The sequence below is a fragment of the Furipterus horrens genome, unplaced genomic scaffold (assembly GCF_987537825.1).
Source record: "Furipterus horrens unplaced genomic scaffold, mFurHor1.1.pri manual_scaffold_7, whole genome shotgun sequence".
Lineage (NCBI taxonomy): Eukaryota > Metazoa > Chordata > Mammalia > Chiroptera > Furipteridae > Furipterus > Furipterus horrens.
Genome location: NW_028327177.1, coordinates 105932659 through 105957052, shown reverse-complemented (window position 1 = coordinate 105957052; position 24394 = coordinate 105932659). Strand labels below are relative to the sequence as shown.

General features: G+C 36.8%; 1 protein-coding gene across 5 annotated transcripts in view; it reads left to right on the top strand.

Annotated features, from left to right (window-relative positions):
* Positions 1-24394, top strand: part of TMCC1 (transmembrane and coiled-coil domain family 1) — a 242665-nt gene that overhangs the window by 93307 nt on the left and 124964 nt on the right. Inside the window, exon 1 of one of the 5 annotated variants that reach the window (XM_090284214.1) lies at positions 5532-6138. The exons of the other annotated variants lie outside the window; for them this stretch is intronic. Coding sequence (XP_090140340.1) covers positions 6100-6138 — 39 coding nt within the window. The 5' untranslated portion in view covers positions 5532-6099. Of the gene's footprint in view, positions 1-5531; positions 6139-24394 lie in introns of those variants that run through there. 5 annotated transcript variants of the gene reach the window in all.

Sequence of the window (24394 nt, the reverse complement as noted above, 5' to 3'; positions counted from 1 at the left end):
CATGGTAAACAAAGGATAAACTGATAACAGGGTTACAATAATTAAGCTATTATAAATTATTTATATAATTAAAAATAAAGAAGTGTCCCAGATGAAAATTTATCAAAACACTAGTAATAAGTACTTCTGTATGGTGATATTATTAACAAATTTTCTTATTCTTTATATTTTATTGTATTTTTATAGGAAATCTTTTATTAGAAAGTGTTAAATTTTAAGGAGTCATTTGTAAATGGAAGACAAATAATTGACAAATAGTTAATTTTTATAAAATGGAATAGAAAAACAAATAGAATTTAATTAGGTTGAAAGATCAGGGAATTTGTGGGTATGGAAGATATTGAGGAAGAGAGATGTTAGTCCAGAATGTCTTAGAAACTTTTAAAGTTTTATAGAGCCATCAAGCACTGCCTTAGATTTTTAAGCCATTCATTCAGTAACTATTTAAGGGCATAGTAGGTGTCAGAATACCACTGAGCATTTTAGGACCCTACCTCTAACGACTTCGTTTCTTTTTTATTTTTTTTTAAATTTTATTTTTTGATTTTTCAATTACAGTTGTCCCATTTTTTCCCCATTGCTCTCCCCCCCACCCAACCCACCCCTTCTCTCACACGACTATGTTTTGATGAGGGGAGTGCAAACAAGGAAAATAGAATACACTGTGGTAAGGAAGAATCAATTTTTAAGGTGGAGAAAGGGGCTGGTGAGGGTTGATAGAGGCTTTCCTGAAGGAACAGAAGTCTTAAGCTGAGATTTGAAGTTGCAAGTAGTGAGATGTCTAAAGAGGGAAGGTGGAGACCAGCACATAAAACACCTTGAAAACTATTTTAAGGACTTAACAGTGTTTAAATACTTCATATATATCATGTTAGTTGTTTGGCATTTAGTAGGCACATAACAAACTCAATCGCTTCTCCCTTTCCTTCTCTCCTTTGTTTTGTATGTATTCACTGTAGGTGATGTATGGCATGAGTTTTTGGTGGAGGAAATTGATGCAAGTCCTAAAACATTGCTGATATAGAAAGAGACAACCTTAATTTAGTATATTTGAAAGAGCCAAGTCCAGTTTACCAAAATAAAAATGTTATTTGAAATGATTGGCTCCTCTTTAAATCAGCCATCATGATGAGTTATTTATGGAATTGAATAAGTTGTATTTAAATTTTTTGATTGTCAACTTTTAACTACTTGCTAATTAATTGTACTATTTTCATGGGTATTTATATTGACAGGGGCTTGGATTTTTGTAAGTAACTCACAAGTTAAAGTTAGTTCCTCTTATGTAGAGAAAATGTGGTATCTTTAATGTTATCTGTTGTGGGATTCCCAAAATAAATTTGTTTTTGCAAGACAGAAATCTCATATTATTTAAGGGGCCTGAATTGCCACAGGGAATCCTGAAACTGGCAGCACTATTTATCAAACCTTTTTTTTTTTTTCCTAATTGATTGAATTTTAAGGGAGGGGGTGGACAAGGAGAGAGAGAGAGAAACATTGATTTGTTGTTTCACTTATTTGTGCATTCATCGGTTGCTTCTTGTATGTACCCTGACCTGGGGTCAAATCTGCAACCTTGGAGTATTAGGACAACTCTCTAACCAGTTGAGCTACCTGGTCAGGCTAAACTTTTTGAAAATGGATTTCCTCTCTCTTTGCTTTCAAGGTAGAAAATAATTAAGAGGACTTCTGTAAAGAGAGAACTATGACATTATTTATAAATGATGAACTATTCCCCTTTGAACAGTTTATAGAAAAATAGTTAAACAGGTGCAATTTAGAAAGGAGGAATAAATGAATTTTGTTACAATCTACATTCCCATTCCATAAACAAAATATTCTGAATATTCCAGGCTTATGACATGTTGTCCCATTAGCATGAAAAAACTAAATTTTACTTACTACTTGATTCACTCCTATGTTTTTAATTTTTTTCCTCACTGCATGGAATGCCCTCACCCCCTATTTTTGTTCATTTGCAGAATTCCTTTTTAACCTTAAAAACTTGAACGCTTTTCTTGTCCCACAGAAAGTTTTATCACACCCTCCTTAGTGCTACTACGGTCCCTGCTGTTACAGCACTTGCCACATAACATTGTCACTGATACTATAGTCTAAGTGTTTAAGTTTTCTATTTCTATGTTACTAGATTGTGACATCATTAAGTAAAGGGAGTGTTTCATCCCATACTTAGTATCTGGTGTCAAAAATGCTTGTTTAGCATGAATGAAAGGGGACTTTTTGAAATGTTGCATAATGAAAGCCTATTAAAGGTTAAAGGCTTATAATTTTATTGATTGACTGGTAGCTGGAACTGCACGGTTATTTCTACTGAGTTATCACAGGAAACAGGTTAAAACCCACAGTGATGTTTGAACAATAAGATTCATTTAATATAACTCTGTTACAAGACTGGATACCAAAGAGATAAGGGAGGAACTATAAGTGTATTAGTTGTTTAGGTGTGCCAGGCTGTAGGGAAACTCACTCGTAACTTACAGTTTAAAGGTTCAACTTTTAAAAATGGAATAACTATTCAGTTTACCGAAATATTTACTACATGAGTATTTTAAGTAGTGTTCTTTTTTTAGTGCATTTTAAATTATTTTAAAAAACAGGAGGAAGTGTGATGTAATGGAAAAAGCAATGTAGTGAGTATGAGGAATATTAGAGGTTCTTTCCCTTCCCTGTAAAAATGTAGTTTGTTGTACGTGATATTCAGTAATACAGAACTTTAACATCAGTTTATTTTTAAAATGTGTTTGTAGAGAATTTTAAGAATGAAGCTAGAAAAAGGGAGTTTTGAGTTTAGAGACCAGCAAAATTGGGATGATTATTTAAATTTCGTAAGTATTCCTCCAAAGTACTTGTGCTTTTTTTTTTTTTTTTTTTTTTTTTTTAGTGATAAACCAGAAAACAGTATAGCCCTAGTTTTGTGAAACAAACATATATATGTTTATACATGTGCAGGAAACCATACAGTAAGGTAAAGTATTAATGTTATTTCTGGTGTGGGATTATATGTAATGGACAAAACAAGGAGAATAAAATAATAACTTCTTTTTTTCTACACAATGAAGAAAAACTAAAACAGTTAAAAGACCACTTCATAAATATCATTTGTGGCTTTGGGAGTAGATTATTAACTTATATACAAGTAAAGAAAATGTATTGGGTTTGGGGTCAACATGTCAAGGACAGGCTTTTGTTTTTTTGTTTTTGTTTGTTTTCCAGTTTTACTAAGAACTGTTACCTGTGGTGGAAAGCAGAAAACAAGACTTAGTGATTGATGTTTAGATCTTCTTTAGTCATGATCAGAAGGAAGTTCTTAATGTAGTATTTATGGATGAGCTTTAGGGGAATCAATGACTCATTTGGAATTGTATCAAAAAATACTATATATGTCTATTCATGTGTATCATGTATGTCTGTTCACTGACTGAGTATATAGCTTTTAATAGATTCACAAAGAGAGCATGATCCAAAAAGGACTAATGAATCCCATGGACAGCTCTTGTTTGCCTCCACATATAGTATAAGAATATGATGTGGATTTTTAGTCACAGACTACTGAAAATGACGTTGTTTACTTGGGTCCTGGAGTAATAAGAGAATGATTGCAGAGTTGTTGATTTTTCTCTGGGTTATACATTTCTATCTTTCCTGCTATTGTTTTGAAATTTTTGATATTAGTCTACCGTTTTTATCCAAAAAGCTATTGCACTTCCTCAAAATAGGGAAAAAATATTTTTTTCCTTTTTTATCAAATGGTGTTTAACAGGTTTTGTTATTATTTAAACCATTAGTTTTATCTTTATTTTAATGTACAAAAAATAAGTATGTTTCTTCTACAATGAAAGCACCATCCTTTAATCCATAAATCTTTTTATGTGTATGTAGAATTGAGGATTTATACCCTATTCCATTCATGACTGATATTTAATGTGTACTGGGTCTGTAGACTTTTGACATTTTCCCTAATTCCTTTCATCTTCCTCTTTCCTTTTGGGAGGGAAGTGCAGTTAGAAAGAATATGACATCAGTGATCTTGGATTCTAGTTGCTTATATCAGAAATGCCTCATGTTTATATTCAAAGACAGTATGTCTTTTTGTAAGGAATTTCATTATTCCCACAACAGCATCTCATTAATTCTTCCTGGATTCCCAGGAAGAATTTCCTGAGTACTTGGTTTCATTCTTTGTGGGAGAAAAGTGGAGGTATACTGGTACTTACCATTTAAAAAACAAAGAAACAAACAAACAAAACATCACAGAACTCACGTTCTCTGCCAACCTACTTTTCACTTAGAATAAATTTTAATCAGTTTAAATAATTAGGTTACATCTGATACTCTGAACCTAGATACTAATGAGTCTTCACTTTCAGTTATGGTTTTTGATCTAAAAGTTTTTTTTAGCGTTGGAATTTCATTAAAAAGTTCAGTTAAATATGTTCACTCTTTTTCCATTTAAGGTTTTTGGAATAAAATTTTTATATACACATTTTGGTTAGATTAATTGTTTTGGAGCCTCAGCATCCTATTTGTTTGAATTTCGTATATCTTTTGTATCTTCCTAAAGCAGTGTGAAATATGTGTGTCATATTTTAGGTGAATTTTTTGAAAATGTACATCGTGTTTGGTGATCATTGGAAACCGGTAGTATGTGATGTGAGCATAGTTGAGAATAACCATTTCATAAAGTTTTTTTTTTCAAATTCCTTTTTCACTTTTCTTGCCTGAGTTTATTATGAGTTTACTCTTAATAATATTGAGGTTTTAGAGAGAAGATTCATGCTTTACATACCTGAACAGTTGGGATATTAATACATACTTCACAGGGTTGTTTGAGAAATCAGTGCAATAACATTGTGAAGATGTGAAATGCCTAACACAGCAATTGGACATACTAAGTTCATTCCACCAGAGGCTATATGCAGCATAAGATGTAATCATGCTTACAGGGAATTGAGAGTCACTGGAGTGGGGAAAAATTAATAAATGCCAACAAATTCTGCCCTGGTCAGTTATTCATTCAGAAGTAATGAACAATTTAGAGAGAAGCCTGAAGAGTGCAAAGTTGCATTAAAATGAAGCTTTACCCTTTCATTGGTTGTCTGGAAGTAGAATCAAATAGGAAAAGTCTGGTAAATGATAATAAAATATTTTTTAGCTTTAGAACTGCCCTCCCAGTTGCCATTTTTCATACCTCTTTACCTGCATTAATTCACTCTGAGCTGTTCCTTTTGTGAAGATTTTTAAAAAATTACATTGTTCTAATGAAAGATAATATGTTGAACTTCCTAATGAAGCTGAAGTCACCCTTGAAGTATGCCTGTGTGCACCTGACATTCCTTCCCTGGGCAGGACCCCTCCCTATGAATAAGAGGAAAGGCTTGGCCAATTACCATAGACAAAGCCAGACAGCTGCCGAGCCTAGCTGGGAGGAGTTTTGGGAGGAGTTTCCTTCTCTGAGCCAGGCTGGTACAGGCGTGGGGAGAGGAGGGCGGCTGTTGCCAAGTCTTTCTGTTCACACTATCTCACCCAGTGGATTACCTGAGTTGGGGGCTGAGAAGGAGTATTGCTCTTCGCATGGGATCCCCCTCCTCCGAGAGGACTTAGGGGGGGAGGAATTGTTGCAGTTGCCAGTTTTCTACTAGAGGCAGAAGCTTTCTGAGACGGTGCACCACTCCTCCTCCCACACAGACCAGAACATCAGGTCCATCGTCCCAGGAGTCTCAGGTGGCACCACAGCGGCATCCTGGGGTAATGGTTTGGTGGGAAGGAAAGGGGTGGTCCTTCTGTGTGGACCCCTTACGGCTGACTCACAGGAAGTGCTAGCAGAGCTTAGCAATGGGCGAAGCCGCTCCAGGATTCCACCCCTCCCTGCCTTGGCTGGCCCGTCCTCTGACAGAGGCTTTGCAGTATCTCCCCATAGAACAATGAAGTGGTTACAAGTCTGCTAAGGTTCCTAAGGAAATTCTTTGGAGAACTATGACAGTCTTCAAAATGTTTTGCCACCGATTTTTCCAAGAAGCGTTTTTTTAAAAAGCTCGTCCCTTCGTGGATTGCTTTGTCTGAAGATTGCTAAGGGTGACCATGGTCCAGCGCTTTAGCCTCAGGAGGCAGCTATCCAAGGTGGGTAGCTTGGGTAGCTTTGTGTGTGTGTTTTAAGGGGAAACTCTCACTGGCTTCGGCATGGCTTCCTTTTTCTCTGTAACTATTCTGTCAAGCCTGCCTTCCTCCAGCGTAGAGGAGGTGCTGGGGAAAGAAGCACTGCCTTTTGTTCTTTCCTCTGACAGACACAAAGGTTTAAGGCTGACTGCACTGGCAACCCCAGATTGTGTTCTAGTACTGGAGCTGTCATCTTTGAATATGGAGGAAGTTGTAGTTTGCTTCTCAGATACAATTTCTAGAGGTTATGCATGAAAGTGAATAGTGGGTAAAAAGTGCGTATTTAATTAGCAATTAATCTAGTAGCTTGTTGACCAAGATGAGAAAACCTTACTGGTCTGCAGAATTAGTGTTTTCATATAAAATTTAGTGTAAACTGGGGAGAAGTACCATAAAATAGTTCAGTAAGCAAGACCTGCATGAAAAATGTTAAAACGAGTGGTTGTGTTAAGAAACTTGCATTCTTAATGAAGGAGTGTGTGAAAAGCAGTAACCAGAGGCTCACGGATCAATTTTTAGAGATTTCTGCTTTAATAACAGGTTTCCTGTGTGTGGCTGGGGGTGGGGGTGGGTTTAATCTAAGAAAATCAAACATAAAATTAAATTAAAAAAAAAAAAGCATTTTTTGAAGACGGGCTGCTGACTTTTATGAATCAGCCCTGGCAGTGCCCAGCCTTCTCTTGATTCGGTCATTGAGCTCTCTTTAGCAAATGCAGAAACTAGTTGGAAAGAGGTGTGCTGAGAATAGAGCTTTATTTCAAAAACAATTTTATTCTTTAAAAGCTCTATTTTAAAAATGTAGCAGTTGGTGGCTAAATTGTGTCACAGTTCATTCCCTGCAGACAGAAGCTTAACCAAATAGTAAATCAGTAGACATTCTTCACTTTCTTGGTTGTTAGTCAGAATTGTTAAATCATAAAATGTGTTATTATCTTCAGGGAAAACCTTTAGTTACTCACAGGTGACACTCAGTGTAGAATGTGTGCATTCAAGGAAAAATGAACAAAGCTGTGGCCTCCATTCCCATGTCAGATTGCATCTCTTTTCTTGGATCTCCAAACCTAGCAGGGACTTCTTTGGTGTATTAAAATAAAATTCCTTTTCTTTCTCCCCTTGCCAGGTGGGGAGGAAGGGAAATAGGAAGACCCCAGAGTTCTAAAGAATAAAAAGAGTGATTTTTGTTTCTCCTTCAACATCCTCTAATTATTTTCAAATATGTACTACATTGTAAAAGCAGGTGATGTGCAGATTGTCAGGGCAGTAACATTTCTGCACAAGTGTCTGAAATAATTGAGAGCCAGGTGATGGTTTTCTAAGTAGAAAATAACTGCTTTCTGGGTATGTTACTACCAGTTATTTCTCTCCCAATTACTTTTTGAACTTTACTCTTTCACTCTATACTCTGTGTTATTACTGTGATTTATAGAAAAGATACTTTTGGAGGAATTAGGAGCTCATCTTCTCTGTAACATTGAATAAATAAAAGGTATATTATATAAAAACACTCAAAGACAGGTAACCTCTTAATTTCTTTTTATAACATCCTTCTCCTCTATTTTAACATGTTTTTTGGGTCTTATATTGGATGGTAGTACCAAATCTAAGGCAATTTGTTTTCTATCAAATGCCCTTAACATAGTATACAATTATGTTCAGTAATGAATTGAAAAAAATAATATTCTTAATTGTTTTGGTCTGTATGTCACTGAAATACGAGGGAGAAACCAAATAGTTATGTCAGTAAGTTTTTTAAATTGCAGTGAATGCACCATGCCCCTCTTCTGTCTTTTCAGTTAAATCTGTGTTACCTGAAAACAGAGGATCTGTAGTACCCCAGTATATGGTATTTCTGACACACATTGAACACTCACAGTGAAATTGGGTTTTTTGTAGGTCAATAACAGTTGAACAATGGCAATTTCATATGATTCCAACTTTAGTACTGAGTATTTTTGCCAGTAGGAAATAATCTTCCCACAAGTATAGAGTGGGTTTAAGATTATGTCATATTTCAAAACACAAGGGCCTATTTGGACAAAAAGAAGTACTTATGTAGTCATCTTTAAGTTCTGTTGGAAATTTTCTGAAAGAAAATATTTATAAATGTTTTCAGTGGTTATAAACCTAGTATGTAATTTAGATATATATTTTTTATCTTAAATTTGATGGTCATATTTACCTACACTGGATATTTTCCCTAGAATAGTCAAATGATTCTTCTAGGCCAGTGATTTTGAACTGGTGTGCTGCAAGAATTTTTAAAACGTGCTATATACCTGACTATTTTGTCAGGGGCAGTGAACTCTTTTCCCTTAGATTGTCAAGTAGAAAAGTGACAACAGCCAACACAACTATAGATTTCCGATGTGAATGAATCAAAGTTATACCTTTTCTGCTGTGTCACAGAATTTTAGCATTTAGTTTATGTGTGACATGACATGAAAAAGGTTGAAAATTGTTCTAGGGTAATGGATCTTCATATCTGAAATAAGTAAAAAGGAGGAAGTAAATTAAGAGATAAATGAAGTGAAATTTTTTGTTTTTCAGGAGAGATGCTTAGTTTTTCTCTTTGATTAGATTCCAGTTACCTGACTCCCAGAAGAGCTTTCTCTTTACCTTGTCATTTTAAATTATTTTCTTCCATTATAGTTTTCTCACATGTGACTCAAAGATATTCTCTAAGGAAAGCTTTTTCTTCCTGCTCTAAGTCCTCTACAAAAGCTAGCCAAAATAGTCTGAAACCTGACAATGTGGGCATTTTATTTAATTATCCTAATGATCCTTTAAGTTAGATGGTATCACCTTCATTTTGTCATTAAAGAAACAGGTTCAGAAGAGTTAAGTTTTTTGCCTAAGATTAGCAGGACGTACAGAATCAGGTTCAAACTGAGGTGTAACTCCAAATGTATTGTGTTTCCCCACAGCAGTTGCCTCTGTAAACTTCTGGTATATTAGTCATTCTGTCATGGTCTCTGATATTTCTCTGTATGTTGTTTATCCATGCTTATAGGAAACAGTATAGTAAATAACTTGGATAACTTCCTTAGAGCAACCCTTCCCCAGAGAGCTGAAATTACTATCTGATATGGTTTAAATTTTTTCAATCAAACTTGTTTCCCACAATTGCCCTGGCCAGTATGGCTTAGTTGGTTGGAGTGCCATCCTGTAAACTGAAAGGTCGTGAGTTCGAGTCCCAGTAAGGGCACATGCCTGGGTTATAGGTTTGTTCCCCAGTCAGGTACATGCAAGAGGCAACTGATCTATGTTTCTCTCTCACATGGGTTTTTCTGTCCCTCTCTTTCTCCCTCCCTCTCTTTCTTTAAAATCAAACTAACACAACAAAACAAAAAAAATCTTGTTTCCCACAATTAAAGTTTTCTTTTGCCAGAAAAACATCAGTTGGAATAAGAGGATTGATTTAATAAAGCCATATTAACTGTACTGCCTTTTAAAACACTCTCAAGGAGAAAAATTTACTCTTGAGTTTGTAATAATGTTTAAGGGATGTAGTACATAAGTTAGTCAGAAAGTTTTGTCTTTACTTACTGTAGCTCTACCCACCCATCTAATTTTTTTAAATGGGTTCTAGAAAATCAGTTTTTTTCCCATTTTCAGAAACTTCATTTCAATTTTTTGAAGATATAAAAGCTAAGGAGGCTTTGAAAAAACAGTTTGGAGGTTGATTATTTCATTAAAATATTATACCCTTTTATATTTTACTTTTGAATGGTAATCATTTTCATAGTTCAGTTCATAACTGAAATTTGGCTTCCAACCATGCCTTTTCAACTAGTTCATATCTCTCCCTCCATAGGTAACCAGTTTCTTGTTTATTCTTCCATTGTTTGTTTATGCATATGTAAAAAAATGAACATGTTTTCTGGCCTTTCTAATATGAAAGATAAATAAATTTTCCAGATATGGATCTGAATTGAGATCTCGGTTTGGGGTTCACGTTCATTTTCATATTTCCATGGGAGGCTTACTTTCTTTAGGACAGGTACTGCCACACAGAATTCACTTTCTATATCAAAGATAATTAAAATAACAGGAAATCAATGATCACTTAATGTTTTTCAGTCATCCTACATTTTCCTTCCTATTCAGTTTTGCTATATTAAAATTTTTCATATGATGAAAAAACATGCTAGATAAAAATCATACTTGTATATCCTGGGTTGGCCTGTGAAGAGATTAATGATCAAGCAACAGCAATTGTGGTGCCCTGCCCCCACCCAGTTCTGCTATTGATTTATTGAAATAATTTAATTCAGACTTTAGAGCACTTGAAAATATTTTTGTTTAAAAATTAAGAATTATCTTCTGGAGGACAGGACCCTTGTAGTACAAGCTTCTTCCCCCATTAGGTGAGTGTTCTAGGAACCCATCTGTACCAGTGTACCAGCTGGCGTTGTTGTGAGAGGCTGTGGTAGGCTTCAGTGAATTTTTTTTGAAGACTCTTCCGGTGCATTTGTCCATTTCTTGATGGGTGGTTTATGAACGCACTTCCCACACCACACTAAGTGTTGAGCAGTTTTTGACCAAAAATGGCACAACACCCCCACCCCCATGTCCTGCTCCTCACTATTCACTGGATCTTGCCTGAGTGACTCTTTGTTTCCCTAATGAAAATAGTCATCAAAGGGAAATGTTTTGCTGATGTGGAAGAGGCGAAACAAAAAACCAGCAGAAGCACTAAGAGGCATTAAAATCTACGAGTTCAAAAACTGATTTGAGTAGTGGAAATAAAATCTCGATAGGTGTATTGCATCAGATGGAGAGTACTTTAAAGGTGATTGAAGGTTAAACATATAGTAATAAATACACAATTTTTTATAAGTCAGTTTTTTTGGGAGTCCCCAGTTGTATTTGATAGTGCCATGTTATTTGGTAGCATTTTGGTATCAGTTTAAGAAACTTAAGATTTAGAGAATTTGAATTTTTAATAAAAATGCTATTTTTCCAAAAATAGTTTCCTTTGAATTTCTACCTGGTTTCATTTGGATTTATGATCTGTGATAATATACATGATTGGCTTAAACTTTCTGTGAATATAAAGGGTGGAGCAAACATAGGTTTTATAGTTGTTTGTATGGAAAATAATATAACAATTAATAAATAATAAACTGTTTTATGTGCTCACCTCAGTAGACCTACTTTTGCCCCACCCTGTATTCTTATTAGTAAAAAGAATAGGTATCTCTTATTTCCACCTTAAGTGAATTATTAATTAGGGTCTCGTTAAAGTATTTTGATGGCTAAAATGGTAAATTTATGTGTATATCACAATTTTTAAAAATTATTTTCAATTTTTTAAAAGATAACTACTCTGTGGGTACAGGGAAGTAGTATTTATGTAATTAACTCAGATAGGCAAAGGGAGTCAGGACCAGATGGATACTTTTAAATTGTGAAAACGTTTTTAATGCTGCTTTTATTTAATTAATTTTCTCAAAGTTTCTTCATTGACTAGCTTCACAGTTGGAAATATGTTTTATATTTATATTTTGCTAGCAGTTAAATGTTACATCTTTCTGCTAATCATTACCCCACTTTTAGGAGGCTTAAGTTAGGTAGCAGTGTCATCAGCATTATAGGATCATTTTCATCTATTACATAATCAAAAAGGGAAGACTGATGTTCTTTTATATGAAATGAGACCCTTAGATCAGTTATCATATATTGTAGAGGTGGTAGAAATGGGTAAGGAATAGAGAATGGCATTTCTATTCAGATAATATTGGCAATAATAGGTTAAAATAGAGAAACTAATTTAGAAATGTGCATATTACAACTCTGAAATATTTTTGCAATATTGATACCAGTGTGAATTTTAAAAATACCAAAAAGTTATTGACTGTAGTAGATCTAAGACTGGAATATGTTACTGAGAGAAGATAGTTAAATTTACTTAGAAGTGTGTTATTTTTTTGTTTTTTAAATACACAGCTATTATTTGGTGTTGATTTGTGTTACCATTTTCTGGAGAGAGATGACTCAGATCGGTGATTCTTTGAAGTTGGAATACATTTACCATGAGCTGTTAGTTTTGAAGATCATTGAGATTATATACTTGAAAATGCTTTGAAAACTGTATTAATTTAAGAATTTAAGGTGATGATATTTTCATTATTAGGTCATTCTGTAAGTATTTTTGAAAAGAAGTGATTGTTTTTAAAAACTACACTATTATGTCTGACCTATTACTTCAAAAAAACAGAAGTCAAGTAAATCATATGTGGATTAATAAAAGACATGAACTAAAATAAAATAAAAAATTAAAACAGTAGAATAAAGTAAAACTATCCTATGAAACACACACATACGTAGGCTATCTTTGGCTAGGTAACAACGATTGCCTATGGAAAGAGGATGTGGGAGACTTGGTTTGAAGGTTGGAGTGAGACTCACTTTTTATTTATTTTATCTTTAGAGAGAGGGTGTGAGAAGTGCTCACAATGAAAACACCGGGACACAGGACTTTAGCAGTAACCAAGGCAGTTGTTTATTCACAGATCTGCAGCTCCGGTTGCAGCTAAATCAAAGGTGCGCACCAACAATCAGAGCAGGCTGCTTTTATCCTAACTCAAGTAAAACCCCCCTTTCCCCGCCTCCCCTTCCTTCTCGGATGCTCCAGAGTTACAATCTAACGTGATTAGCTAAATTAACTGAGGGTGATAATTAACTAAAGGCAATCTGGCTACAGGTCTCTCTCCAGCTTTCCCTTGAAGATTCCTTAAATTGTTTGCTGGGTATGTCTAGCTACATTTTCCCATTTCCGTGTGTTTGGTGATGAATATCTCTCCCCTTTGATCTCAGAGGCAGGCATTTGTGCTGAGCTGCAGAATGTCACTTCCTGACTTGTGAGTGTGCTAATACTTAATACTGTTAACTCTGGCTTGGAGACCCCCTGATTCAAGATTACATTTGTCCTTTGCTGCTAATTATTTTCTACCAGTTCGAGAATCACCAGTTTCCTTGTCCCTTACAAGGGGAAAGGAGGGAGAAGGAGAGGGAGAGAGACATCAATGTGTGATTGTTTCTCACGCGCGACCCCCGCCCCTCCTATTGGGGACCTGGCCTGCAATCCAGGCATGTGTCCTGACTGGGAATCTAACTGGTGACCCTTTAGTTCACAGCTGGCACTCAATCCACTGAGCCACACCAGCCAGGGCTCACTTTTTATTAAAACTTCACAATGTACAGGGAGTTTTAGGCTTATTCTTCTTCATTGAAGACCATCACCAATAATTTACTTCAAGATTAATGACTGAAACGTGATACTCTTCTGGGCTTGGTACTTTCTCCCAAACATCCATGTTATTCACAGATTGAAGATAAGCTTTGTGTGTAACATATAAGTTTGTAGTATAGAAATACCAACCCTTTAAAAATTCTTTAAATGAACCTCTTCGGAGCAAGTTAACACTACTACTCTGAGACCCCATTTTGGGACTGGTGTATAAAGTCAGGAACACCTTTCACTTGTTATATCTATGTATAGGAGCTGCATGTAACACATACTAATATTAAATATTCTGATCTTAATCATTTTGGCTTAAATAAGAAAATGAAAAGAATTTGCTCTTTTGGACACCCTAGGTTAGTTACAAATTAACCTCCACTATATATACATGGACCTGTGACAATCCTGCCAAACGTTTTGAATAAGAATAAAACAATGCAAATAGAACTTGCCTTGTGGCAGCAGAGGAACTCTCCATTAAATCTCAATCTGTTCCATCAAATGTTTTGTAAGAAGCAGCTCACTGTCTTTACTGAAAGTTTAGTGTTTGAAAAAAATCCATGTTTAAGTCTGCAGTATCTAAAATTCATATTGGTTGGTCGCATCTAATATCCAAAGATAGCACATATAATAAACATTTCTTAGCTTTCCTTTTCCATTTAATAAAGTTTATGTTTAAGGTGTTTGTCACTGAAATTGAGTAAATCATGGCTGGCTATGTGTTTTAAGGCAAGTAAGCTGACCTCTTTGAAGCTTTCTCTGTATTTGAAAAGTGTTATCTAGGATCCCTTCGAAATATAAAATTATGATCTGTTGTGTGTGGGCCAGATTATAGTTCTAAGAAAAATGACTATAAATTGCAAACACCAGAAAAAACATCCAGTTTTTTACCAGGAGGGATCTAATTTTATACAGTTGTTCTTAGCAAAAGTAATAAATTCATGACTTGAATGGACTTAAGAGTTTAGTTGCTAGCATGTTCTGGTAATTCAAATTTGAGAATAGCAAGTGAACTTAGTCAGTCATATACTTACATATTAGAGTCCAGGTGCTGAGAAGATACACATTTCTTCTACATCCTCCTTTTCAGGAGAAAATTTGAAATTTCTTCATGAAAACAGACATTCCTTTTAATGGAAATTTACCTTATACACAAATAATTTTTCTTCATGTGATGCTCCATTGGAACCCAAGTCCTTTTTCTTAGACAAAAATCACTCTTACTCTCAGGTAAAGTTCATCATAACTGGAGAGATAAGATATGTAAAAACTAAAATAAGCTTTTTATTTTTACAAAACTAATAATAAGTAATACACATTTTGAAGAGTGAATTAATTCCTCCTTTGAGCCTGAGATGGGCTTGTAAAGCCCCATAGAAGAAATGAGATTTTAGATGGACCTAAAAGATTTAGGTCAGTGGTTCTCAACTTTTCCTTCCCCTGACACCCCTAAAATACCTCAAGAATGTGACTTAGGATCAAGGTAGTAGAAATTCGGGAGGTGATTTGAAAAATACCTCACAGTCTGATTGATGTATATTCCTGGAAGAACCTCATTCCTTTGCAAATCATTTATTTAGATGACATGAGGAAAATATTCCAGCAAGTGGGGCAAGATCACGAGATTTTTTTAAAAATATGCTTTATTATGCTGTTATAGTTGTCCCAATTTCTTTTCCCTTTGTTCCCCTCCACCAAGTGACATCCCTCCCTCCAGTTGTCCCTCATCCTTAGTCCATGCCCATTGGTTGTGCATATAGTTCTTCTCAACCTCTTCCTGTCTACTCCATTCCCTCCTACTATGCTTCTTAATTCCTGTACCCTCTCTCTCCCTTTCCCCCCGTCCTCCTCCCCGCTGACCTCCCCCCATAATTTTCCCCATGCCTATAATTCTGTTCACACTCTCATTGCCTACTTAGTTTGTCTTTGTTTCGGTTCCCTAGCTTCTGTTGGTTGTTGTGATACAGTTTTCATTTTAATGTTTGTAGTTTTGATCTTCTTTCTCCTAAACAAGTCCCTTTAACATCTCATATAACAGTGGTTTGAATCTGATGAACTCCTTCAGTTTTACTTTGTCCTGGAAGCACTTTCTCTGCCCTTCTATCCTGAATGACAGCTTCGCTGGATAGAGTAATCGTGGTAGGTTTTTGCTTTTCATTACTTTGAATATCTCTTGCCAGTCCCTTCTTGCTGGCAGAGTTTCTTTTGAGAAATCAGCTGACAGTCTTATTAGGACACCTTTGCATGTAGTTCTCCTCTCTCTTGCTACTTTTAAGATTCTCTCTTTATTCTTAACTTTTGACATTTTGATTCTAATGTGTCTTGGTGTGGTTCTCCCTGGGTCCAGTTGCTTTGGAACTCTGTGCTTCCTGGACCTGTAAGTCTATTTCCTTCCCCAAGTTCGGGAAGTTCTGCCTCATTATTTTTTCACATAGTTTTTCCATTTCTAGTTCTTCTTCACCTTCTGGCAACCCTGTGATTCGGATGTTGGTCTGCTTATAGCTGTCCCAGCGGTTTCTGAGCCTCTTCTCATTGTCCTCACTTCTTGTTCCCTGTTTCTGCACTGGTTGACTGTTTGTTCCTTCCCTATGTTCAGATTTGTTGATTTGATCCCTGGTTTTCTTGCCCTCACCACTAGTTTCATATGTGTTTTTGTTCATTTCAGCAGGACTAGCCTTCATTCCTTCCCTGTCTTATTTAAGATCTGCTGTTAGGTCTGTAAGCGCTTTTATAAGCAAAGCTCTGAACTGTGCCTCAGAAAGATTTTCTATCTGCTGCTTCGTTAGATTAGAAATTTGCTGTCTGGTCAGCTGTGTCACTGGGATCTCTATCATGATCTGTGCCATCTTGAACAGTTTTGTGTTTACCTTTGCTTCCTGGGCAGGGCTGTCACACCTCCTGTGCCATAGAGGGCGGAGCCCCATGCACTCATCACAACCAAGTGACCCATCTCACCACGCTGTGGCGTTTTCTGCGGGATTGAGGTCCAGGATGGATTCTTGCCTTTCACTCTCTGCTGAGAGACCGGGAACTTCCTCCTTCGTCCCACCCCCACCGGGCCTCACAGTCCAAGGCAATGGAGGTCTGCCTTCCCCAGCTTTGGAATCACAAGCTGATGCGTCTGGTCTGTAGCCAGGGGTGCTCCCCAGGTGCTTCTCGCCTCCCCTTAAATACAGGTGTCTGTGCTTAATGCTGTCCTGCTGCCATTGCTGCTGCTGCCTCAGACAGCACAGCTTGACTTCTCCCCAGCTTCGCTCCTCCTACCTGTCTGGATGAGCACCACTTCTTTATAACTTCATATGTTGGACTTTATTTATTTTCTGGAACTTCTGGTTATTGCTGGTTTAGCGGTAGTTGTATTCCTTCTTAGTTGTGGAGGGAGACGGGGCGTGTCAGTCTAGGTCTCCATCTTGGCTGGAAGCCTCCTGTGTTGGTTTGCTTCTGTGTCCCAGGGAGAGCTGTCGCTTCTACTACGTTGTAAGGGGCAGAGCCTTAGGGATTCATCAGTAACGGTCGACCTATTTCGCCACGTTGTGGCGCTGTATGCGGGGGAGGGGTCTGAGAAGGAACAATGCCGCTTGCCCAGCACTTGCCCCTTTTCCAGGCATTTCTCCCACTTCCGCACCGGACTGGCGCCGCTCTAGCTGCTGCCCTGGCTGTGGTTCCCAGAGTGGGCGGGTCTGCGGATGTTCTAGGTCCGTGGGGGCCCTTTAAACAAATGGGCTGTGCTGAGAGACCAGCAATTTCTGCCTCCGTCTCAACCCCCACTGGTTTGCACAGTCAGAAGTAATGAGGCTTGATTTTCCCCTGAGCTGGGACAGTGAGCTGCTCTGGTGAGGTGCTGGGAACGCTCCACAGGTGTCCCTCCTGACTTTTTAAAACGTGTACCTGCACTTTCCACCAGCCCGCCGCTGCTATTGCCGCTGCTGCCACCACCAGGCCATGTCCTCTCCGCCTGGGCTCCGCCCCTCCTACCTGTCTGGATGAGTATTTCTTCTTTATATCCTTGTTTGCTGGACTTCCATGCACTTTGATTTTCTGGAACTTCTGATTGTTTCTACTTTTGAGGTAGTTGTATTCCTTCTTAGTTATGGAGGGAGATGCAGCATGTCTACAGCTCCATCTTGGCCAGAAGTCTCCAGATAGAGGGAGAGGCATGTCACAGTTAATATCACTTTTAGGGAGTTCTAATATGAACATACTTTCAAAATCTAATCTAAGTGTTAATTTATATTTTCCATGGGGATTGCCAAACTAAATGTCTTAACTTCTGTGGAGAGAACAGTGGGGTAAATCTAGAAAACACTCTTCTAGGTAATATATGTGTGTTATTTAATATTGCTTAATATTATTTCTCAGTATATGAAAACTTAACTGCAGAGTCTTACTATACTTGTCTTAACATTCTTTTTCTGCCTTTAATAATTTGGAGATAGATATTGAAATGATACAAACAACACCTGAGTAAAACTGCCCTGTTCTCTTTTTTGGTGCAGTGTGTGTGTATATGTTGAGAATTAGGAGACTTCTCACAAAGTTTGGTCTCAACAAATTCTTTTTGGATATAATTGGAAATCTGACCCAGTCTATTCAGTATCTATTCAGTTGTGAATGATTGAGTTTTGAGTCTTATAAAGTGATGTTATTCATCACTGTTTTCAAATAACATCCAACCGTTGGGACTTCAAGACCTTTTAGAGCATATAATACAAAGTATATATATGAGGTCTGTCCAGAAAAAGTCCAGAGAACAGTTTACCAACATCAGTGTAACCTGGCACCCAGGGTGAGTGGACTGGAATGTGCATGCATGAACAAAGACAACTTCACTCTGCTAGTCAGTGGGGGTGATAGATGCCTGTTCAGTGAGCATGTGTGTACTGTGTGGCTGTCGCATTCAAAATGACTGAGCAAGTAGAGCAATGAATCTGCATCCAGTTTTGCATTAAGCTTGAACATTGCTCTGCAGAAACTATTTGGATGATTCAGAAGGCCACAGCTATGGGCAACAGATGATTGACAACTTCATCACATGAACACATCCCTTATGCATCACATGTCGTGCAGAGTGTTTCGGGAAAAATCAAATCACCCAGGTGGCTCAGGCCCGCTAATGCCCAGGTTTGGCACCCTATGACTTCTGGCTTTTCCCAAAACTAAATTTTGGACTGTTGATGAGATTCAGGAAAATACAAGGGGGCAGCTGATGGCAATTGGGAGAACTGTGTGAGGTCCCAGGGTGTATATTCTGAAGGGGACTGAGGAGTCGTTCTATGTACAATGTTTCTTGTATCTTGTATCTTCAGTAAATGTCTCTGTTCTTCTTATTACATGGCTGGATACCCTCTGGACAGACCTCATATGTTCTAACTTGGGGAGAAGTTGGAACATAGTAAATGGAGATAGTAGGTGTGTATAAAGATAAATGTGCACTTTATTTCTTATTATTCTTTCCCTTTATCATACCATTCAGATTGGACCCCTTCTTTGCTGTTTTGCAAGTACCCCACAGTTCTGCCTTAGATTTATAGTGTTTGTTCTTCCTCTGCCTTTTTTCCAAGTATCTGCATGGATTGCTCTCATATACTTGAGGTCTCAGCTTAGAGGTCATTCATCAAGCTCTGACTGACTGCTTACTTTAAAATAATGAAATGGCCCTGACTGGTGTGGCTCAGTGGATTGAGCACCAGCCTGTGAACCAAAGGGTCGCCATTTTGATTCCCAGTCAGGGCACATGCCTGGGTTGTGGGCTGGATCCCCAGCGTGGGGTATGAGAGAGGCAACCACACACTGATGTTTCTCTCCCTCTCTTTCTCCCTCCCTTCCCCACTCTCTAAAAATAAATAAATAAAATCTTTTAAAAAATAAAATAATGAAACCACTCCCTACACACACATTTCCCCCCCCAGCATCCATTATATCTTTTCTCAGTTTTTTTTTTCTCCTCCAATGTATTTATCATCATCTGATACACTATGTTATTTTTTGTTCCCTGCTTCCCCCTATGTAAATCTTATGAAAAGGACATTTATCTATTCTGTTAACTTCTATATCCAGTAACATAGAATAATGTCTGGTACTTGGTAAGTGCTAAATAAATATTTGTTTCATGGATGAATTTGAGTATAAAGAATAATTTGAAAAAGTGGCTAAATCTCATCCCTGGCCAGGTAGTTCAGTTAGTTAGAATGCTGTTCTGATAACCAAGGTTGCGGGTTCAATCTCCGGTCAGAGCATGTACAAGAATCAATTGGTGAGCCCTGGCTGGTGTTGCTCAGTGGATTGAGCGTCAGTCTGCGAAGAGAGAGGTCATCGGTTCAATTCCCAGTTGGGGCACATGCCTGCATTGTGGACCATGTCCCCATTGAGGATGTGTGAGAAGCAAGAGGCAACCAATCAATGTTTCTCTCCCCCTCTTTCTCCCTTCCTTCCCCTCTCTCTAAAAATAAATAAATAAAATCTTAAAAAAAGGAATCAATCAATGAATACATAAATAAGTGGGTCAACAGATTGATGTTTTCTCTTTTCTTCTCTTCTCTCCCTCCCCCCTGCCTTCCTCTCTCTCTCTAAAACCAGTTTTTTTAAAAAGTAGCTAATATCCTTGTCTGCTTTCCTCCCTCTGTTTCCATACTACCTACTGCCACCATCCTCACCTCTGGCTACTTCTAATCCAACCTCCCTTCTGCTGCAGCATGATTTCATGTCTGATAAAACTTGCCACTTAGTAGACAACAAATAAATAATTATTTAAATCTCTGCAGATATTCTTTCCCAGATAGCAGACAAGTCTAAAAATAAGAAATGGCAATAAATTGGCAACCTCACTCTGGTTTTTGAATTATAGTTATCTACATTTCTAACTTAACCTTTTTGATGTGATGAGAAGAGCCCAGAAGTAGAAACCCAGAGTTTTTCTGTTCTGTATTTCAGTTCCTGAATCTTAAAATGACTATGATTTTTACACTTACTATCTCAAAGGAACAAGTAAACAATAGCTGTGAATATGTTTGGAATGGTATTTAAAACTCTTAAATATAAGGTAATATTCCAGATCACATTTTACAGTTATCAAGTACTTTTAAATAGTCAAAACCACTAAGTAGCTTTCAGTTCTCTTTTCTGTTTGGATGCATGTTGGAAAGTAGAGTTCTACTCCCTGCGCCAATTTAAAAAGCTCTGTGTGAAGGAGTGATAACCTATCACATTTAATAAGTGCTGTATCTTGTGAAAAAATTATTACAAAATTAATGCTAGAGCTATAGTGACTTGGAAAGTTTTCTGTATTCTGACTGCATTTTTCCTAGACTTTTAGATTTAGGAAATAGTTTCTCTGTTGAGTTTGTCATTTAGACTCACTGCTTAGAAACATCCTAATGAAATTTCTTTTCTCTGTTACTCAATGAGAAAATACATTTAGATATTTAGATAATATAGGGACTATTAAGGATCTGATCTCTTTCAGAATCTTGCTAAACTGGGAAAAGAACTCATACTTCATTCATCTGAAGAGAATAAGTGACCCAGTACTGGAGTTGTCATTGGGTTTGATAAACCTAACCCAGCTATTATATTAACAACAAAAACATTGTTGTGTTTGATTTGGTGAAGTTTTAAATATATATAGTCGCTTTAAGAGCCACTTTGCCTATTTTTCAAGTTAAGGGAAAGGGGAAAAGGCAGCTATAAAATAGCTTATCTTAAGGGACAGTCTAAGTGGAATTCCCCATTCTGGCTTCTGAATTAGCTGACTGTTTAAACAACTTTTCATCTTCTATCATTAAAGTTGTCAGGAATAGTGCTTTAGCTGATTAATGTAAGCTCTTTCTATCAAAGCTTCCAACTGTTTCCTGTGTCTATCCTCAAATAAAACAAAAAAAGGAAATAACATACCATAACTCATATAATAACCAAATGATACTCAACAACCACCTGAAAAGTCATCAAAAAGACAATGGCACACATGCCCAAGAGATGTCCCTCTTCCTTTTTTCCAATTCCTTCCACTCCAGTGAAGGCGTTCCCCATAAGAGGCAAGAAGGAGTACGCAGCGAGAAGATACTGTTACGTCTATGAGTACAATAATTTTATGGCTTTGAAGACTTGAAAATATAGACCATCACTTTGGTAGTGTTGCTAATTTCACCTGTGTCACTCCCTGCATATGCTTTGCCAAGGTCCAGTAGCCTCTATATCTCTAAATCCAATGATGAGTTCTTAGTCCTCAACTTGATTTTCAGCAACATTTGGCATGTTGATTGCTCTGTCCTCAGTGAGATACGGAGTTTCTGGTATCTTCTCCTCTCCCTTGTTCTCTTGGTTTTCCCCTTCTCAGTTAATAGCACTTCCATCCTTCAGGCCCCAAATCTTTGAGTCATATTTGAGGCCTCTCTCTCACTCACAGTGTATCCGTAGGTTCTGTTGGTCCACTTTTAAATATAGCTAAAATTTGCCTATTTCTGATCTCTACTACCATCTTCTTTCACCTGTATTTTTGCATTAACCTCCTAACTAGTCTCTCAGTATTTACTCTTACCCTACTGGACTTTATCCTTATCACAAGAAACAGAAGCCAGATGATGTCATTCCTATGATCAAAACCCTCCAGTGTTTTCCTTTTTCACTCACTTTTAAATGGCCTTTAGAGCCCTACACAGTCCATCTCTCCATGAACTGTTCTGACCTCATATTCTCTTCTCCCCTTTGCTCATTCTGCTCCAGCCATACTGGCCCCTTGCTGTTCCTGGAACATACCAAGCATATTCATTCTTCCCTCAGAACTATTGCTCTCTGCTTGGAATACTCTTCCCCTAGATAACTAACTACATCACTCATTTGCTCATTGCTTTGAAGTCTTTGCTTAAATGTCATCTTCTCAGGTATTTTCAGTGATACTTTCCCTGAGCACTCTAAAATATAAAATTATAATATCCCCATGCTGTATTTTTTTTTTATCCCCATTATTTGTTATCTTCTAATATGTAATAATTTGCTAATTTATTTTGTTCACTCTTCATACCCCAGCCCAAGAATGTAAACTCATGGACAGTTTTTGTCTGTTTTGTTTATTAATGTATCCCCAGTACCTAGAATATAGTAGATGCTTAGTTGCTATATACTGAACACATGAATGAATCATTTATTAGGAAAAGAAATCCATCCTGAGTTAAGAATATAATATTCCATGGAATATTGTATTCTATTATCAAATAGGAATCTTTAGTGTTGAACTGTTTTCAAGTGATTTCATCATTTCCCTTGTATATAACAACCAAAAAAAAAACTTCAATCTTTTGCCTAGTCTTTATTTTTAGCTTTTTAAATAAATAATAAATCCCTGGAGATTTCTTCTTACCAACAAGAAAAAAATCAAAGTTATTCATATCTCTTACTCAGTTTGGTCCTATGAAATAGAATAAATGTTATTTTTCCAGTTTGTATAAGATTTCAGTATTCCTTATAACTGTGATTTTAGTTAAATTTAATAAGACATTAACACAGAAGTATCTACTGTTTTGGCAGTAATTGCCAAATTCCTTAAGTAGCTTAAGTTTTAGTTGGGAAGTCAAAAAAGACAAAATTAAGTTCTATTTAAATGAAATGAAATATAGGCTATATACTATTGTGCTCTGAGAACTTAAAGAGGGAACGGTAGTCTAGGAGAGCTCAAAGGAGATGGGCCGCTATAGATAAATGGACAAGCGACCTAGTGAGAGGAGAAGAAACAATCAGTCCAAAATTGTCTGTGTCCTTCTCAGCAGTATCCCTATGACTTGGAAGTGTCTCACACGTAGTTTGCTTATTTATCGAATGAATGAATGTGATAATGAGAGTATAGTGCCCTAGATGATCATGAAAACAGCTAGGCCAACAGAGTACAAGTATGTGTTGGCAAAGAAAATAATACGTTTGGTGAAGTGAAGGCTAGAGTGTTTCAATGCCAGGAAAAAGATTTTGGGCCAATTTTGTTAAGTGTTTACAGTCCAGCCCATGTTCCAGTAGGACTTTATGCAAGGATGAGAATATATCTGCATCTGCGCTGTCTAGTATAATTCTAGTATAATAGTCACTAGCCACATGTGGCTGTTGAGCACTTGAACGTTAGCTAGTATGACTGAGAAACTGAATTTTAAATTTTATTTAATTTTAATTTAAATAGACACCTGTCGTTAGTGGCTTCCATGTTGAACAGTGCAAGATAATATTGGATGGTTTGGAGATTGAACAGACTAAGATTGAGAGAGCAAATGTGGACTTTTAGAGTAAGCCAGCCATTAATGATGAAAAGGAAGAATATCTGTTATTTAGAAGAAGAGACCAACAGAATTTAAGAAAAATAAGATGAAAGGTTTGCATTTTAAGCCAAGACTGTGGTTAATAAGGAATAGAATTATCAAGGAAATGGAATATTTGGAACAAGCTGAAGAGTAGTTTATTGGTTTGGATATAATTTCAAGTTTGAGTGTATTACATCTTTGGTGAAGACAGAATGGCTAAGTAGAGAAATTTTTGTATTTGGAAATAGAGAATTTGGGGTTAGGTAATGGTGGTGATATTAGTCCTTGAAGTCATGACTGGAAGGAAGAGTTTAGAGCAAGTAATAGAGGAGTAAAAGTAGTGATTAGTGGCAACTGCCAAAGAGAGATTAAAAATGAAGACTGACTGAATTTACAGCTGAGATTTAGTAGAGGATTGTTGTCTATTCCATGCATTTTACAAATAATGGAAGTGCTGCTCAGTCATATGAAACTAAATGCTTAAATATACACAACTTGTTAATGTTAAGATTGAGAGCTTGAATCTATAAATTCTCTGCTGACCCCTTCAATTTACTGCTTTCCCATTGTGTTGACAAAACAATAAAATCTTATTGAGAAGTATAATTTCAGTAGACTAGGGTGGAAGCTAGGTAACAGTGATAAGAAAGTGGAGTATGCAGTGGAGAAGTGGAAATATTAAGTGTGGGCAGTTTTCTTT